This window comes from Somniosus microcephalus, chromosome 2 (genome assembly GCF_052327205.1).
Source record: "Somniosus microcephalus isolate GS21.2 chromosome 2, FLI_Smic_1.0, whole genome shotgun sequence".
Lineage (NCBI taxonomy): Eukaryota > Metazoa > Chordata > Chondrichthyes > Squaliformes > Somniosidae > Somniosus > Somniosus microcephalus.
In genome coordinates, this window is record NC_140988.1 from 381582585 (window position 1) to 381601882 (window position 19298).

Consider the following 19298-nt stretch of genomic DNA (forward strand, 5'->3'; position numbering starts at 1 on the left):
TGTGTTAAAGGAGACAGTAACTCTAGGGTCAGTGTGTGTGTTAAAGGAGACAGTAACTCTAGGGTCAGTGTGTGTGTTAAAGGAGACAGTAACTCTAGGGTCAGTGTGTGTGTTAAAGGAGACAGTAACTCTAGGGTCAGTGTGTGTGTTAAAGGAGACAGTAACTCTAGGGTCAGTGTGTGTGTTAAAGGAGACAGTAACTCTAGGGTCAGTGTGTGTGTTAAAGGAGACAGTAACTCTAGGGTCAGTGCGTGTGTTAAAGGAGACAGTAACTCTAGGGTCAGTGTGTGTGTTAAAGGAGACAGTAACTCTAGGGTCAGTGCGTGTGTTAAAGGAGACAGTAACTCTAGGGTCAGTGCGTGTGTTAAAGGAGACAGTAACTCTAGGGTCAGTGCGTGTGTTAAAGGGGACAGTAACTCTAGGGTCAGTGCGTGTGTTAAAGGAGACAGTAACTCTAGGGTCAGTGCGTGTGTTAAAGGAGACAGTAACTCTAGGGTCAGTGCGTGTGTTAAAGGAGACAGTAACTCTAGGGTCAGTGTGTGTGTTAAAGGAGACAGTAACTCTAGGGTCAGTGTGTGTGTTAAAGGAGACAGTAACTCTAGGGTCAGTGTGTGTGTTAAAGGAGACAGTAACTCTAGGGTCAGTGTGTGTGTTAAAGGAGACAGTAACTCTAGGGTCAGTGTGTGTGTTAAAGGAGACAGTAACTCTAGGGTCAGTGCGTGTGTTAAAGGAGACAGTAACTCTAGGGTCAGTGTGTGTGTTAAAGGAGACAGTAACTCTAGGGGTCAGTGTGTGTGTTAAAGGAGACAGTAACTCTAGGGTCAGTGTGTCTGTTAAAGGAGACAGTAACTCTAGGGTCAGTGTGTGTGTTAAAGGAGACAGTAACTCTAGGGTCAGTGCGTGTGTTAAAGGAGACATTAACTCTAGGGTCAGTGCGTGTGTTAAAGGAGACAGTAACTCTCGGGTCAGTGCGTGTGTTAAAGGAGACAGTAACTCTAGGGTCAGTGTGTGTGTTAAAGGAGACAGTAACTCTCGGGTCAGTGTGTGTGTTAAAGGAGACAGTAACTCTAGGGGTCAGTGTGTGTGTTAAAGGAGACAGTAACTCTAGGGTCAGTGTGTGTGTTAAAGGAGACAGTAACTCTAGGGTCAGTGTGTGTGTTAAAGGAGACAGTAACTCTCGGGTCAGTGTGTGTGTTAAAGGAGACAGTAACTCTAGGGGTCAGTGTGTGTGTTAAAGGAGACAGTAACTCTAGGGTCAGTGTATGTGTTAAAGGAGACAGTAACTCTAGGGTCAGTGCGTGTGTTAAAGGAGACAGTAACTCTAGGGTCAGTGTGTGTGTTAAAGGAGACAGTAACTCTAGGGTCAGTGCGTGTGTTAAAGGAGACAGTAACTCTAGGGTCAGTGTGTGTGTTAAAGGAGACAGTAACTCTAGGGTCAGTGCGTGTGTTAAAGGAGACAGTAACTCTAGGGTCAGTGTGTGTGTTAAAGGAGACAGTAACTCTAGGGGTCAGTGTGTGTGTTAAAGGAGACAGTAACTCTAGGGTCAGTGTGTGTGTTAAAGGAGACAGTAACTCTAGGGGTCAGTGTATGTGTTAAAGGAGACAGTAACTCTAGGGTCAGTGTATGTGTTAAAGGAGACAGTAACTCTAGGGTCAGTGCGTGTGTTAAAGGAGACAGTAACTCTAGGGTCAGTGTGTGTGTTAAAGGAGACAGTAACTCTAGGGTCAGTGCGTGTGTTAAAGGAGACAGTAACTCTAGGGTCAGTGTGTGTGTTAAAGGAGACAGTAACTCTAGGGTCAGTGTGTGTGTTAAAGGAGACAGTAACTCTAGGGTCAGTGTGTGTGTTAAAGGAGACAGTAACTCTAGGGGTCAGTGTGTGTGTTAAAGGGGACAGTAACTCTAGGGTCAGTGCGTGTGTTAAAGGAGACAGTAACTCTAGGGTCAGTGTGTGTGTTAAAGGAGACAGTAACTCGAGGGTCAGTGTGTGTGTTAAAGGAGACAGTAACTCTAGGGGTCAGTGTGTGTGTTAAAGGAGACAGTAACTCTAGGGTCAGTGTGTGTGTTAAAGGAGACAGTAACTCTAGGGGTCAGTGTGTGTGTTAAAGGGGACAGTAACTCTAGGGTCAGTGCGTGTGTTAAAGGAGACAGTAACTCTAGGGTCAGTGTGTGTGTTAAAGGAGACAGTAACTCTCGGGTCAGTGTGTGTGTTAAAGGAGACAGTAACTCTCGGGTCAGTGCGTGTGTTAAAGGAGACAGTAACTCTAGGGTCAGTGTGTGTGTTAAAGGAGACAGTAACTCTAGGGTCAGTGTGTGTGTTAAAGGAGACAGTAACTCTAGGGTCAGTGCGTGTGTTAAAGGAGACAGTAACTCTAGGGTCAGTGTGTGTGTTAAAGGAGACTGTAACTCTAGGGGTCAGTGTGTGTGTTAAAGGAGACAGTAACTCTAGGGTCAGTGTGTGTGTTAAAGGAGACAGTAACTCTAGGGTCAGTGTGTGTGTTAAAGGAGACAGTAACTCTAGGGTCAGTGTGTGTGTTAAAGGAGACAGTAACTCTAGGGGTCAGTGCGTGTGTTAAAGGAGACAGTAACTCTAGGGTCAGTGTGTGTGTTAAAGGAGACAGTAACTCTAGGGGTCAGTGTGTGTGTTAAAGGAGACAGTAACTCTAGGGTCAGTGTGTGTGTTAAAGGAGACAGTAACTCTAGGGGTCAGTGTGTGTGTTAAAGGAGACTGTAACTCTAGGGGTCAGTGTGTGTGTTAAAGGAGACAGTAACTCTAGGGTCAGTGTGTGTGTTAAAGGAGACAGTAACTCTAGGGGTCAGTGCGTGTGTTAAAGGAGACAGTAACTCTAGGGTCAGTGTGTGTGTTAAAGGAGACAGTAACTCTAGGGGTCAGTGTGTGTGTTAAAGGAGACAGTAACTCTAGGGTCAGTGTGTGTGTTAAAGGAGACAGTAACTCTAGGGTCAGTGTGTGTGTTAAAGGAGACAGTAACTCTAGGGTCAGTGTGTGTGTTAAAGGAGACAGTAACTCTAGGGGTCAGTGTGTGTGTTAAAGGAGACAGTAACTCTAGGGTCAGTGTGTGTGTTAAAGGAGGTACTGGCCTGGAATTTGCGATCAGCAATGAAGCAAAGGCTTTCGCCGCTGTCCCTGAATTAAGCTTCATACTATGATCTCGCGATCCCTGTGCCGAGAGTTTCGGGTAGAATCGAAATCTCAGTGCAAGCTGCTTTGACATCAACAAGCTGTTTAAGGTGCCAATTAAAACTCAGACTTCTCACAAACAGCAAACATGGAAGTAGGTAAGACCCTCTGCCTGGTTAACGCCCTCCCTGGTTTTAAAACCTCTTCAAAACGTTGCTCTTCTACTGTACATTAATAACCCCTCCCTGATATTTACAACTTTTCCCATTTTATATCAGCCTATAGCAACAGCAGCCGCTGCCCAGGCAGGATGACCTCCAGCAGCATGGAGGCACCACAGTCCGCAGTCTCCTCAGTCATCACTCGGATTCGAATCAGCATCCTCCTACTCTGTCACTGAACAATATGTTAAACATTGCCAAAAGACACACTGCTGACTTCAGCATCTCTGCTAAACATCTGACAATTACAAGGAACTTCAACAAATGTTAACTCGTCTTTTATCGTTAAACGTAGCAGGGCAGGTTGAGAAAGCGGTTAAAAAAGCATTCAGGATCCTGGGCTTCATGAATAGACGTATAGAGTGCAAAAGCGTGGAAATTATGATGAACCTGTATGAAACACTAGTCGGCCTCAACTTGGGTATTGTGTCCAAATCTGGGCACTGCACTTTAGGAAGGTTGTGAAGGCCTTAGAGAGGGTGCAGAAAAGATTTTCGAGAACGATTGCAGGGATGAGGGACTTCAGTTACGTGGATAGACTGGAGAAGCTGGGGTTGTTCTCCTTAGAGCAGAGAAAATTGAGAGGAGATTTGATAGAGGTGCTCCAAATCATGAGGGGTCTGAATAGAGTAACAACATAAGAACATAAGAAATAGGAGCAGGAGTAGGCCATACAGCCCCTCAAGCCTCCGCCATTCAATAAAATCATGGCTGATCATCGACCTCAACTCCACTTTCCTGCCCGATCCCCATATCGCTCGATTCCCCTGGGGTCCAAAAATGTATCTATCCCAGCCTGGAATCTACTCAAAAACTCAGCATCCACAGCCCTCTGGGGCAGATAATTCCAAAGATTCACAACCCTTTGAGTGGAAAAAATTTCTCCTCATCTCGGTCTTAAATGGAAGGAAATTTATGATTTGATAAATTAACCCCTTGGGCTCTAAGCAGAGTCACAATGGAGTCTCTTCTTTCTTTTGTTATATGAAAGTTACCCTGTAAACTAATTGCAGCACTTCTGTCTCTAATGTTAAAACACTGTGTAAGCCACCTAGCCTGGGAATCACTTGTTTCTGAAATTGGAAATGGAAGATAAATTGATAGAAATGAAATTGAACACTGACAAAACCTGCCAGTACAATAATACTGCTGTTTGGATTTTGGGATAATTTTGTAATAACCAAATGGACTCAGGCACTTTGGGTTAATTTTGGGAAAATAAAAGATCCTCTGAAATAATGATAAATAAAAAAGTGTTAATAACTTGGACCCAGTGAGAATGTTTGATCTATGTTTTCAATCTTAAATATTGTACTGGACAGTAAAGTTTCTCCAGGACTCATGAATGAGATATGAATGGTAATTAAAGGAAAGTGTTTGAGGGTGTAAGATTGAAACAGGAGAATTACACTACTGAATTGAGAATTTTCCAAACTTTCTAGTGACGGTCAGGAAAGTGTAGTTAAGAATAGTAAATTGATCGCTTTCTCTTGGGAGACATTTGTGTCCCTGCCTATAATGAACTTTTTAAGAAAACTGAATTTGATAGCCTGGCCACTACCTGCGGTGGAAGATGAACAAAGACCTCCAGACAATCTTTCGATAAGATCATCTGAAAGCCCGAGAAGGCTTGTATCGGATGGCATGTGTGGCACGATATTGAGATACCGGTATAAGTGTGCAAATGTGATTCGGTACGTATGAGGCAATTATCATCCAGGAATGTATGGTGAATCTGCACTGAAGAACGGGTCTCAGACATGCTCAGTTACTTGACAACAGCAAGACATGAAATGGTTAATGTGGCTCAGGAGAGCGAGACAACTTTCAAAGCATTGACACATACTCCATCGAGAAACTATCTAATTAATGAAACAATCAGAATAGAGTTAAACACACTGGTACCTGTTAGAAGGATTGAAATTGAAGTTGAAGTGGAGAGTTACATGGAATTTGGATTGGGAGAATCGAGGGCTAAGGAGAAATCATATTAGCAAGAATTATCCACAAGACGGATACGAATGAAAGAGATCTGGAGAATCTTTCAAGTCCATGATTTGTTGATTAGATGTTAAACTGTAATGTCGCTTGAAATGATTGTAAGACTGAATTTAACTGTGACTGTAATAATTGTGTTTTATAGGTAACAGAGCGTGGGAAAAACCAGTGTGAACCCAGTATGAGGTGATTTTGGTGGTGCCTCCGTGTCGCTACTACCGCAACTACCATGCTTTATGGGTCTAACAGGACCTGTCCCATCAACCAACACGTTTTTAAGTATGAGCTGCACAATTCGGATACGACATTCCCCTGTTGTTTGAGGGTTTCAGTGAGCTCATGATGCGACTGAGCTCCTCCCTAAAGCATTTTTATGTTTTGGAGCAAGACAACTCGAGAATAGATATTGAAATTGAAAGCATAAGGGACAACTCAACAACTGGTGGGATATTGGGCTTAATACATCAACACATCCTTAGGTTTGTATTATTTAACATGCTCTGGTAGTTCTCCAACTTGTAATGATTTTGTATTTGATATATGTAACCCATGTAGTTAGACTTTGAATTATGTAAGATCAAGAAGTTTGTTTAAGATCTACCCAGTTAAACACAAATGCCACAAGGTAGGGAGTCAAAAATTGTTCGGACTAATAATACAACATAGAGACAAACATGGAAATTCCTCCTTGGTTTAGGATAATTTCCCATGTACTGGTCAAATCCCAACTTGTAGTAATGATGTGCTTACTATTCTACACCTGCTACCTAAAACACCTAAAGTCCAATACCCAATCACGTTTAAATATGATCACAGCCCAGAACATGTTAAGAGTTACATAAACGGAAAAAAAATAATCCTTATGTAAGATTTTAGTTTAGAGGGGTCAGCAAATGCCTCGCCCTCAAGGTAGGGATATGTAGGATAGGGTGTACCTGCAGGATTTAGTAAACATTATTAAGATTCTATAACCATTTTTGTATAACGATAGTATGTGAAATTGTATGTTAAAAAGCCTAAAAGCCTGTATAAAATGGTGAATGGCTAAGAGCAAAGCAGGATGGGATTATGCCAACCTGACTAAAAACCTCTGTTTAAAATTACTGAAGTAACGGAATGTTGTGCTAAGTTTATGGAGACGAGGAATTCAGCAATATTATGCTTAAAGAGATAAAAACTAGAGAGAGAGATAAGAGTTGGAGACATCCTTCATTGGTCCAGCTATAGGATGGACAGACTGTTTTGTCAACATTCTAGGAAGTGTTCTGTGAAAAGTGATGATCTGAGAAAAGGGTACTTTTGTTATGCATAGAGAAAAAGTCAGAAGGATCAACAAGGTCATAAGATGGGCAACGAGGGAAGCAAGACTTTTTACCAGGTATCAGAGTTAATTACTGCCACGTAGGCAAAACGAGAGGAAAAAGGGTATAAAGGTACAGGATTTGAACATCGAAAGCAGCGCACCGTGTAACCAGAGATTTATAGGAGCTTCGGTCAACAGAACACAGCAAGATCCCAAGGAAGCGAGCATCGGTCAACAGAACACAGCAAGATCCCAAGGAAGCGAGCATCAGTCAACGGAACACAGCAACATACATCAGGAGACTTGCGCTGCGGTCACTTGGGAGGAACGCTGGGGTTCAGTGAACAGACTGTGACTATCTTGTTGTTAAGTATTACTTCTTTGTACCGGATGTTCAATGCTCAATAAACCTGTTTTACTGATACACAATATACCTGTACCCAGAGTGGTTTGTGTAGTCACGGACAAATTATTATAAGAGCTTAATAAAGCTACATCTCTACTAAACATCTAACAATTACAAGGAACTTCAACAAATATTAACTTGTTTTTTTCCCTCAGTGTTACTTTTTTTGGGACTATTTTTGTTTCACCGTGAAACAAATTGAACTATAGAAATTTACAGCATTAAAGTCCATTGGGCCCATCATGTCTGGGCCAGTTCTATACTAGAGCCCTGTATAAATCCAAAACTAATCCCACTGCCCCGCTCTCTCCCCATAGCCCTGTATCAATTCCAGACTAATCCCACTGCCCCGCTCTCTCCCCATAGCCCTTTATCAATCTCAAACTAATCCCACTGCCCCGCTCTCTCCCCATAGCCCTGTATCAATCCCAAACTAATCCCACTGCCCCGCTCTCTCCCCATAGCCCTGTATCAATTCCAGACTAATCCCACTGCCCCGCTCTCTCCCCATAGCCCTGTATCAATCCCAAACTAATCCCACTGCCCCGCTCTCTCCCCATAGCCCTTTATCAATCCCAAACTAATCCCACTGCCCTGCTCTCTCCCCATAGCCCTGTATCAATCCCAAACTAATCCCACTGCCCCGCTCTCTCCCCATAGCCCTGTATCAATTCCAGACTAATCCCACTGCCCCGCTCTCTCCCCATAGCCCTGTATCAATCCCAAACTAATCCCACTGCCCCGCTCTCTCCCCATAGCCCTTTATCAATCCCAAACTAATCCCACTGCCCTGCTCTCTCCCCATAGCCCTGTATCAATCCCAAACTAATCCCACTGCCCCGCTCTCTCCCTATAGCCCTGTATCAATCCCAAACTAATCCCACTGCCCCACTCTCTCCCCATATGTGTGGGGGGAGGCGGGTCAAGTAATGCATAGCTGCTTCCTCTTTGGACCGGGGGGAGAGGGGGGGCGCCTGCACCTGATCAAAGCAGCCTGCTCGCACACATCTCGGAAGAATGCCCCTGGGACTGTGCCCTCGGGCAAGGAATAGCGGCTGTCTCAGAGTGACAAAGGGAAAATACTTACTTTAAAAATGAGGGGACAAGAGTGGAAATAGCGGTTATAAAATAAATTTAAAAGATACCTGACATCCTGAATGGCATCAAAATCTTCTCGTTGGTGTCTGGGTGCAAAACAGCCTGAAAGCAAATCAAAATAATAAAAAACTGAAGAAGTTCACTCTATTAGAAGTCTTTCAATATGGCCTGGGGGGACAGCACAAGACTGTACCACTGTGGCGCAGTGGGTTGGACTGCCACATTGCTGCATTACGGAGCACTGGGATGTTGGTTTGTGGTCCCAGGTTTGTTCCCTCGTCTGTGCTGAATTAGTTGATCTCAGTCTTGATCTCAATCACCGCAGGGATGGGGTGTCATCTTCCCTGGGTTTTCTGATAGCGATTGCTGTCCAATGTAAACGTCAAAAGGAAAATCGGAGGGGTGGGATGGGGGAAATGATGATGCCCCCCCCCCCCCCATGGTTGAATAGCCTGCTGACACACTCTGCACAATCACTCGTGAAGAATGGCTATTGATAGTGAACAACTTCAGTAGGAGTACAGGCCTAGAAATTCATTGTAGCCACTTTTGGGGCGGTAAAGTCGGGCGGCCGCTAAAGTTTGCGCCCGGCGCAAAATCGAGGCCACTTCTCCGATATTCATTAGCTTCGCCCTAAGAGTTTGCTCGAGCGCTAAAACTGGCGCTGCACGCCTCTCTTTAGGCGCTAAGCCGGAGGTGCTGAGCGAGAGCGCCGAGGCCGGGCGCAGCGCAGGTGCGGCCATCTCGTGATTGACAGCAGACACCCTGGCGCAGCCAGCTCTTAAGGGGGAAGGGTCGACTTGGTCTGCTGCCACGCCCTGGATAGTGGAGCCCTCCAGCTAGGCCTGAACACTGCTGCTGGACTCAAATAGCGCCTGAAGCCATGCAGAAGGCCCGTGAACGAGCGCAGCGCTTCTCAGAGCTTGATCTGAGTGTGCTGGTTGGTGCTGTGGAGAAGAGGCGCCATATTTTGTACCCGGACAATGGCAGGAAGGCGCCGGGCCGCGTCTACCGGAGAGCCTGGAGGCATGTCGCCAGCAAGGTGTCAGCCAACAGCGAGGTCCCCAGGAGCGGTGTCCAATGCCGCAAAAAGTTTAATGACCTCACTCGGATTGTCAGGGTGAGTACCCTTTCCAGTGTCCTCCTCATCCTTGCATGTGCACCTCACATTATGGGCAAAGGGACCTGAAAGCCCTAATGGTCAGCCCTCATCCAGCAGCTATGGGACAGGCATGAACATCAATTGCACATTCTGTACTTAACACACTGGCCAAGCTATTCCACCATGGGAGGCAGTGCACACAAGATCAGGGCGACACACTGGCTAGGCTATTCCACCATGGGAGGCAGTGCACACAAGATCAGGGCGACACACTGGCTAGGCTATTCCACCATGGGAGGCAGTGCACACAAGATCAGGGCGACACACTGGCCAGGCTATTCCACCATGGGAGGCAGTGCACACAAGATCAGGGCGACACACTGGCCAGGCTATTCCACCATGGGAGGCAGTGCACACAAGATCAGGGCTACACACTGTACTTAGAGGCCGTCCTTTCTCTTGCAGGCCAAGCTGGCCAATAATAAGAAGAGCCGGACTGCGACCGGGGGAGGCCGACCCCAGATCCAGCCGCTCACCGAGCTGCAACATCGCGTGGAGCGCATCATGGGTGGCCGGGTGATTGGCCCCGTTGCATGTGGAGATGCCGACCCTGTTCTGGGCACCAATGGTAAGGACATCACCTTTTGGACCTCTCTCGTCCCACTTGCGCATCAGATCTACATCCTTTGCCACTGTCCGACCAATGCGCTGAATGCCACCACTCATGCATCCCTCGCTGACGCCCTCTCCTCACTCTAAAGCTACTCTTGTGCCTTCCTGCTTTCAGATGGTGAGGAGGAGGTCCCTGAACTTGCCAGTGACAGCCCCTCAGAAGAGGAGGAGGAGGAGGAGCAAGAGGAAGGCGGCCCATCAGGGGAACCCTCAGCCACGGCAACCCATGCGAATGTAGGGGACAAGTCTTCCCTGGAGGGGAGCGTGGCGGAAGTGTCAGAGGGGAGGGGAGCTCATGGGACCTGTGGCCTGCAGAAACGCGGGAGGGGGGTGGAAGCTCAGCGGCCTTCTCCCCAGAGGGGGGAAGGGTCGGAGGGGAGTCCAATTGCTGGGCCCAGCGGCGTCCAGCAACGCAGGAAGGGTCGGCCAGCTCGGCGGCCTTCTCCCCAGAGGGAGAGTCCGGCCTCCAGTCCGGAGATGGTCTTCGCCGAGGAGATGGAACGCCTCGAGGACTTGTCCGCGGACTCGGAGCGCCAGCACACGGAGCTCATGGGGGTAGTGGCACGGTTGCCTGAGGCCATCGAGTCCCTCTCTCGGAGTGTGACCGACGTCGGGGCCTCACAGGCCATCAGTTTGGCGGAATTCGGGGCAGAGCAGGCAGCGAGTCGGGCGGCATTCGGGGCAGATCAGGCAGCGAGTCGGGCGGCATTCGGGGCAGCTCAGGCAGCGAGTGGGCAGCTGATCAGTGGTGCCGTGCAGTCACTGGGTGCTCTGATGAGGTCACTGAACAGGTCAACACGGGCACTCACTGCTGCCACACTCGCTGTGTCAGCCAGGCATCGCCAGGGCACCCGGCGCGCTGCAGCAGCACAGCGGTCTGTCCCTCGGCAGATTGGTGCGCATGCTGCAGTGCTGGCCCGGGCGAGTGCCAGTGTCTCAGGCGACCAGCGAGCGCCTGCCATCCGCCAGCTTGCCCCCATTCCTCCAGCCGCCACTGCCACTCCCCCAGTGGAGCTGGCAGGAGCTGCTGCAGCGACTGATGCTGGCCAGCCACAGCTGCAGCATTCAACAGCTGCCCGCTCGACGGCCAGACCTCGACTAGGCCGACCCCCAAGGGCATCTGCCGTCACGACATGTGCCCCTCAGGAGCCTGCCCCCAGGCTTGCAGCAGCCAATGGCCTTACTTTGAGGAGGAGCAGCAGGGCGGGCAGGGGCCACACAAAGATGGCCAAGGCATCGCCCTAGCGGGCCAAAACGTCGAATGTGTGGCCAGTTGTGTTTGTTTTTTGAGGCCGAGAATTGGATGTTTGTTTTTTGAGGCCGAGAATTGGATGTTTGTTTTTTGAAGGCCGAGGATGTGATGTTTGTTTTTTACGAAGGCCGAGGATGACGGCCATTTTAGTTGCACTGTTTTGTTAATCCTCTCCAGGTTGTGGGAGCGACTAATGTGTTTGAGTGTTTTTTGGGGGTTTCGTCTGTTTTTGGTTTTCATGTGGGAAGGGCCCTGAGTTTGTACAATAAAGCATTTTATTTATTAACATTGTCCATGTTTGATCTTTGAAGTGTTTGTTGCCTTAACCGGCTGAGGGCTTGCGGAGCGGCTGCAATCATGTTCTTTCATTGGCACAAGCCATTCCCTGACAGGGGGCCTAGAAGTGACGGTCAATAAGCCGCCGACGGGCGGCCCTTGGACCTTCTGCCTCCCTCCTGGGCTGGTACTCCTCGTCCTCCTCCTCCTCATGCTCCTCCTGCTCCTCCTCCTGAGGTGGTGGTCCAACGTGAGGTGGCAGTGCCGGAGTCCTGCGGATAGCCAGGTTGTGCAGCATGCAGCAAACGATGACGAATTGGGAGACTCGTTCCTGCGAATACTGGAGGGCTCCCCCGGAGCGATCGAGACAGCGGAACCGTTGCTTGAGGACGCCGATTGTTTGTTCTATGATGTTCTTAGTCGCTTGATGGCTCTCGTTGTATGCCTCTTCAGCAGGGGTCATGGGCGCGCGGAGCGGGGTCATGAGCCAGGTACACAAAGGATAGCCTTTGTCTCCGATAAGCCATCCTCTTGTGTGAGGCTGTGCCTGGAACATGTCTGTCGCAGGATAAAGGCATCGTGGCTGCTGCCTGGAAAGCGGGCATTGACAGCTAGGATGCGCTGCCTGTGGTCACACACCAGCTGTACGTTGAGGGAATGGTAGCCCTTCCGGTTGCGGTAATCCTCGGCATGCTCCAGAGGTGCCCGCAAAGCCACATGCGTGCAGTCAATGGCGCCCTGCACCATGGGGAAGCCCGCTATTCTTGCAAATCCCACTGCACGCTGCTGCTGCTTGTCCAGGGTCATGGGGAAGGAGATGAATTGATGTCTCCTTCTGAAAAGGGCATCGGTCACCTGGCGGATGCAGCAATGCACGGCAAACTGGGAGATGTTAGCGATGTCCCCAGCAGCGGATTGGAAGGAGCCGGTGGCAGAAGTTGAGAGCCACCGTCACCTTCACTGCCACCGACAGAGACGTCCTGCGCATCAGCTGTGGCTGCAGATCTCTGAAGCAGCTGGCAGATGTCTGCAACCACCTCCCTTCTGAATCGCAGCCTCCTAACACACATCGCGGCAGACATGGTCAGATAGGAGGACTGCTGGCGGTATACCCTGGGTGGGTAAGGCCTCAGTTGGCGACGCCTGTTGCCCCCTCTGCGTCTAGCCAGGGCTGCCACTCTCTCACGGCGTCTGTAAGCCCTTCTGGCATAAGGCTGAAAGTCAGCGTTGGCACCCAATGCAGCCCCCATTATATGCTGGCAAACACTGAGCTCTCAATGAAGGCAAAGATAATTGCTAAGCTCTGGCCTGAGCCAAAAATACCTGTCCTAGTGTTGGTCCAAACCAGTAAGCTCTCCTCCTTGGTCTCTCTCCAAAAAACCGTTGCACAAGAGTGAATGCTGCAAAATGGCTGGCCTTTATAGTGCAGGGTAAGTGCCCTTTAATTAGCGCTCCCCGCGGCCCGCCTCGGCTGTGTACCGTTCCACTTCACAGTCGTTAGGGCCGCCCGGCGCACAATGGGCCGGCGCGAGTGAAGTTCCGGTTCGGGGCGCACAAAGGGCGTTGCACAACGAAATGACGTCATGATCTGCGCGTGCAGCAGGGCGCGCGCTAAGACTTTGCCCCAGCGCTAAATGTGTACTGAAGTTGGGGCGAGGCGCAGATCGCGCTGCGCCCGGGCGCTAAGCGCCTAGCGCTCGAGATCTACTCCTCCTAAGGCGCTAACGGCTGGCGCGCCCAACTGAATTTCTAGGCCACAGTCTTCAAAAAAAGGAGTGAAGGGAAGAAACTGCACAGGTGAAAAGATGGCTTTCCAGGTACAGGAAACGTTCGATTAACCGGCACCTAAATAACCGGAAATGTCGGTTAACTGGCAAAATTCAGGAGTAGGTTCAGGTAACTTTTATTACTTGCCTTGCTCCATGTGTTACTGTGCAAGGGTGTGGCTGCAGCTGTTGCTAAGCTACAGCGACGCTTGCAACTTGTGGCCATTGTTTTGAACCTGTTGTTGCTTTATACGGAGCTCTCAGCTCCGTATCTTTTACTATAGCTTTCGGTTATCCGGAATTTTTGATGAACCGGCAGCACGACGGTCCCGTCCGTGCCGGATAAAAAAAAGTTTCCTGTACCAAGATGGCACACGGTGTGCCAGGCACAAGTTCCATTCCCAATCCACTGAGTTCCTCATCTCTATTGTATGGCTGCAGGAAGGCACAGAATGCGGAGACTGCATGCCCTCTACAGGGGAAGGAATGGTTATTCCTAGCCGAGACCCTCTTGTGCAGCTTCGAATGGTTACCCAAGTGTAGCACGAGCATTGTCCTTAGAGCGGGTACCTACCAGGCCATCCTTGACACAAGGGGCTCATGAGCTGGAAGCATGGTTCTGGGGGCGGAAGGGGAAAATTGTGAAGAAAATCGTTACACCTTACCCAGAGGCATTCGAGGAGCCACTCCACATTTGTTTTCTATTCATTCTTGGGATGCAGGCGCCACTAGCAAGGCTGGCATTTAATGCCCATCCCTCGTTGCCCTGGATACAACCGAGTGGTTTGATAGGTCACTTCAAAAGGGTACTTCAAACCACGTTGGTGTGGGACTGGAGTCACATATAGGCCCAGACCAGATAAGGATGGCAGGTTTCTTTCCCTAAAGGAGATCTGTAAACCAATTGGGTTTTTAACGACAATCCGATAGTTTCATGGTCATTTTTACTTTTTTTATTTCCAGATTTTAAATTTTATTTTTAAAACTGACTTCAAATTCTCAAACGGCCATGCTGGGATTTGAACACTTATTCTCTGGATTGTTAATCCAGTAACATCACCACTACTGTAAATGGAAGCAGAGTTCAAGGACTTAGGTTCTCCATTACTCACTTAATCCGAAATAATGGCAACACTTTCCCATAGAATGAGCAAATCAGACAGTGATCAACCACTGCCACAAACAGTTAGCTTTACAGAAACAGGGCTTCACAAAAGGATGATGAAATGTGAATTAATACAAAACACGTTGAAATATTTCACATAATACAAGTGGGTGGGACAAGGGCAGCAGGCACATGGGAACACCGCCACCTCCAAGTTCCCCTCCAAGTCACACACCATCCTGACTTGGAAATATATCGCCGGTCCTTCATCGTCACTGGGTCAAAATCCTGGAACTCCCTCCCTAACAGCACTGTGGGAGCACCTTCACCACACGGACTGCAACGGTTCAAGAAGGCGGCTCAAGTACAAGTAGGGATGGGCAATAAATGCTACCCTTGCCAGCGACGCCGAGATCCCATGAACGACTAAAAAAATGTATTATTTCTAAACGTGTACAATACTAGGATTACTGAAAGAAGAAAAATTTACCTGTTGAACCTTCTGTGCCTCCCAAAGCTAAAAATGTAAAGACAAAAAAGAGAAATTGTTATTGGCAGTGGCACGGTGGCCCTGGGGCTCATTGCCCAGCGTAGTAAAGAGAGCTTCAATTCTCAGTCTGTGCCGAGTTGGTTCATTCCAGTGGGGTCAGCGATTGGGATAGTATGAAGGAGGGGAAATAATCAGATGGAGGCTTCACTCCCGATCGCTTTGCAATCACCCTGGTGAAGAGCGCGTGGAGATCGTCGTTGGGTGAAGACAAGATCCAGCTCAACTCGACACCACTGCAGGAGTCAGCGGAGGCACCTTGCCACCAGATAGGGATCAGTCAACACAGCTCAGATTGCGAGGTAGTTATGTTTCACTGGCGAACCTAGGTGAAGGGCTCAAGGCCCGCATGGCACAGAACACCATCAAGGAAGAATTGAATAGAAGAGAAGAGGAAGCAGGGGCGAGGTGTCGGCAAGCTTGCGTTTTAGAAACCCTGTAGGTTTGTTAGAGGAGAGAAAGACAGAGGAAGGTGAGAAGTTCCACAGTTTTGAGGTCCTAAAAAGGGTGGATTCGCGCGAGGCTCAAGTGGCAAACATGGGCGGAACTTTCAACTTTAGCGGGAGCGTGAGATGGGCAGTAGCGGGTCGGATGCCCATTATACACCCCGCCTGAGTATTCTTTCCACTGAAGCCCCGCTGAAGTTGAAAGTTCTGCCTGGGGGTGTGAAATCAGTCCTCAACGAAAGCGCAGAACGGGCACGTTGGAAAAAAAAAAATTGGACATGGGAGGAAAAGGGCCTGCCAATTCGTCATTGACTGTCTCCAGTTGTTACCAAAGACTATTTAAGAACATAAGAATTAGGAGTAGGCCATACGGCCCCTTGAGCCTACCCCACCATTCAATAAGATCATGGCTGATCTTCGACCTCAACTCCACTTTCCCGCCCGATCTCCATATCCCTCGATTCCCCAAGAGTTCAAAAATCTATCTGTCTCAGCCTTGAATATACTCAACGACTCAGCATCCACAGCACCTTTCGGGCAAAGAATTCCAAAGATTCACAACCCTGAGTGAAGAAATTCTTCCTCATCTCGGTCTTAAATGGCCTACCCCTTATCCTGAGACTATGCCCCCTAGTTCTAGACACTCCAGCCAGGGGAAACAACCTCTCAGCATCTACCCTGTCAATCTCCTTCAGAATCTTGTATGTTTCAATGAGATCACCTCTCATTCTTCTAAACTCCAGAGAGTATCGGCCCATTCTACACAATCTCTCATCACAGGACAGCCCTCCCATCCCAGGAATCAATCTAGTGAACCTTCGTTGCACTGCCTCTAAGGCAAGCATATCCTTCCTCAGATAAGGAGACCAGAACTGCACACAGTACTCCAGGTGTGGTCTCACCAAGGCCCTGTACAATTGTAGTACGACTTCCTTACGGGTTGTACTCCAACCCCCTTGCAATAATGGCCAATATCCCATTTGTCTTCCTAATTGCTTGCTGTACCTGCATGCTAACTGTGTGTTTCCTGTACGAGGACACCTAAATCTCTCTGAACACCAACAATTAATAGTTTCTGATCATTTAAAAAAAAAAATTCTGTTTTTGTATTCTTCCTATCAAACTGATTATTCTTTCCACTGAAGCCCCGCTGAAGTTGAAAGTTCTGCCTGGGGTGTGAAATCGGTCCTCGACGAAAGCGCAGAACGGGCACGTTGGAGGAAAAGGGCCTGCCAATTCACCATCGACTGTCTCCTGCCCCCACCACCATGTCTTTTTGGAGCTGGTGTTTATTTTGGTTCTGGTGGTAAAGGGGCGACTGACCTCATCAAATATAACTTGCCATTTCCTTCAATCACAAATGTCACTGAAGAATAGAAGAGTGTCTGAAAAACAAGCAGATGGGGATGGGGGAAGAAAGGGAGAAGAGAAAAACACGTGTAAGAGCAGACGGGCCTGTGTATTTAAAGGTTAATGACATCTCTTTAGTGTCCCACCTCAAGGAATTCTAAACCAACAAGGCTGCTGTTTCAGGAAGCCATCAATCCCACTTTGGAACCCAATCACACCAACAGCCCTCCGGGGGGGGGGGTGCTATTGATTTGTTTTTATTATTGCTCGTCACGCTTTGGGGCGTTGAGCTTTGAGCCACAGTTGCTAAATGTGCAGATTTCTTGATGTTGATGCTGTTATCGGAGCAGCCGTAGGCATACGCCCCCCTCGAGCCTCGACCCCAGAGGGCTGTGGAGGCTCAGTCATTGAGTATATTCAAGTCGGAGGTCGATAGAATTCTGGACACTAAGGGAATCGAGGGATATGGGGATAGGGTGGGACAGTGGAGTTGGGGCAGAAGATCAGATCTTATGGAATGGTTCGCGGGGCCGTATGGCCTACTCCTGCTCCTACTTCTTATGTTCTTTTGGGACACCGGCCATTCAGCCCAATCAGTCCGTGTCAGTGTTTACCCTCTACACGAGCAAGTTGTTCTAATTCTGCTGCTTCCTACACTGTCCAATGTACTGTACTTTCATGTAACTTCTATATATATATTTTAAAATGCATGCACAAGAATACACCGAGCCATGCCAAAAGGAATTCCCCACTATACACAAGGTCAGCTATTTCTTTAGATTTTGCACAGGGCTGGTTGTTCTCTATTTTACAGTGCCTGCTAATCGCTATAATGTGCACAGGGGCTGCTATTCCCTATAATATACACAGGAGCTGCCATTCCCTATAATATACACAGGAGCTGCCTTCCCTATAATATACACAGAGGCTGCTATTCCCTATAATATACACAGGGGCTGCTATTCTCTATAATATACACAGGGGCTGCTATTCCCTATAATATACACAGGGGCTGCTATTCTCTATAATATACACAGGGGCTGCTATTCTCTATAATATACACAGGGGCTGCTATTCCCTATAATATACACAGGGGCTGCTATTCTCTATAATATACACAGGGGCTGCTATTCCCTATAATATACACAGGAGCTGCCATTCCCTATAATATACACAGAGGCTGCAATTCCCTATAATATACACAGGGGCTGCTATTCCCTATAATATACACAGGGGCTGCTATTCCCTATAATATACACAGGAGCTGCCATTCCCTAATATACACAGGAGCTGCCATTCCCTATAATATACACAGAGGCTGCTATTCCCTATAATATACACAGAGGCTGCTATTCCCTATAATATACACAGGGGCTGCTATTCTCTATAATATACACAGGGGCTGCTATTCCCTATAATATACACAGGGGCTGCTATTCTCTATAATATACACAGGAGCTGCCATTCCCTATAATATACACAGAGGCTGCTATTCCCTATAATATACACAGGGGCTGCTATTCCCTATAATATACACAGGAGCTGCCATTCCCTATAATATACACAGGGGCTGCTATTCCCTAATATACACAGGAGCTGCCATTCCCTATAATATACACAGAGGCTGCTATTCTCTATAATATACACAGGGGCTGCTATTCCCTATAATATACACAGGAGCTGCCATTCCCTATAATATACACAGGGGCTGCTATTCCCTAATATACACAGGAGCTGCCATTCTCTATAATATACACAGAGGCTGCTATTCCCTATAATATACACAGGGGCTGCTATTCCCTATAATATACACAGGGGCTGCTATTCCCTATAATATACACAGGAGCTGCCATTCCCTAATATACACAGGAGCTGCCATTCCCTATAATATACACAGAGGCTGCTATTCCCTATAATATACACAGAGGCTGCTATTCCCTATAATATACACAGGGGCTGCTATTCTCTATAATATACACAGGGGCTGCTATTCTCTATAATATACACAGGGGCTGCTATTCCCTATAATATACACAGAGGCTGCTATTCCCTACAATATACACAGGGGCTGCTATTCCCTATAATATACACAGGGGCTGCTATTCCCTATAATATACACAGGGGCTGCTATTCCCTATAATATACACAGGGGCTGCTATTCTCTATAATATACACAGGGGCTGCTATTCTCTATAATATACACAGGGGCTGCTATTCTCTATAATATACACAGAGGCTGCTATTCCCTATAATATACACAGGGGCTGCTATTCTCTATAATATACACAGGGGCTGCTATTCCCTATAATATACACAGGGGCTGCTATTCTCTATAATATACACAGGGGCTGCTATTCCCTATAATATACACAGGGGCTGCTATTCTCTATAATATACACAGGGGCTGCTATTCCCTATAATATACACAGGGGCTGCTATTCCCTATAATATACTCAGGGGCTGCTATTCCCTATAATATACACAGAGGCTGCTATTCCCTATAATATACACAGGGGCTGCTATTCCCTATAATATAGGACAAGGAAGGAGGTTCTGCTGAGGGAGTTTGAGCAGCTAGGGGCCAAATTAAAAAGCAGAACCACAAGGGTAATAACCTGA

The 19298-nt window shown here is 47.8% G+C and overlaps 1 protein-coding gene across 1 annotated transcript in view; it reads right to left on the minus strand.

The window, feature by feature from the left end:
- The window catches only part of LOC147123789 (sideroflexin-5-like), a 262042-nt gene that overhangs the window by 169442 nt on the left and 73302 nt on the right, over positions 1-19298 (minus strand). The window contains exons 4-5 of the mRNA XM_085976043.1: positions 14827-14853; positions 8211-8265 (exon numbers count right to left, since the gene is read on the minus strand). Coding sequence (XP_085832169.1) covers positions 8211-8265; positions 14827-14853 — 82 coding nt within the window. The remainder of the gene's footprint in view (positions 1-8210; positions 8266-14826; positions 14854-19298) is intronic.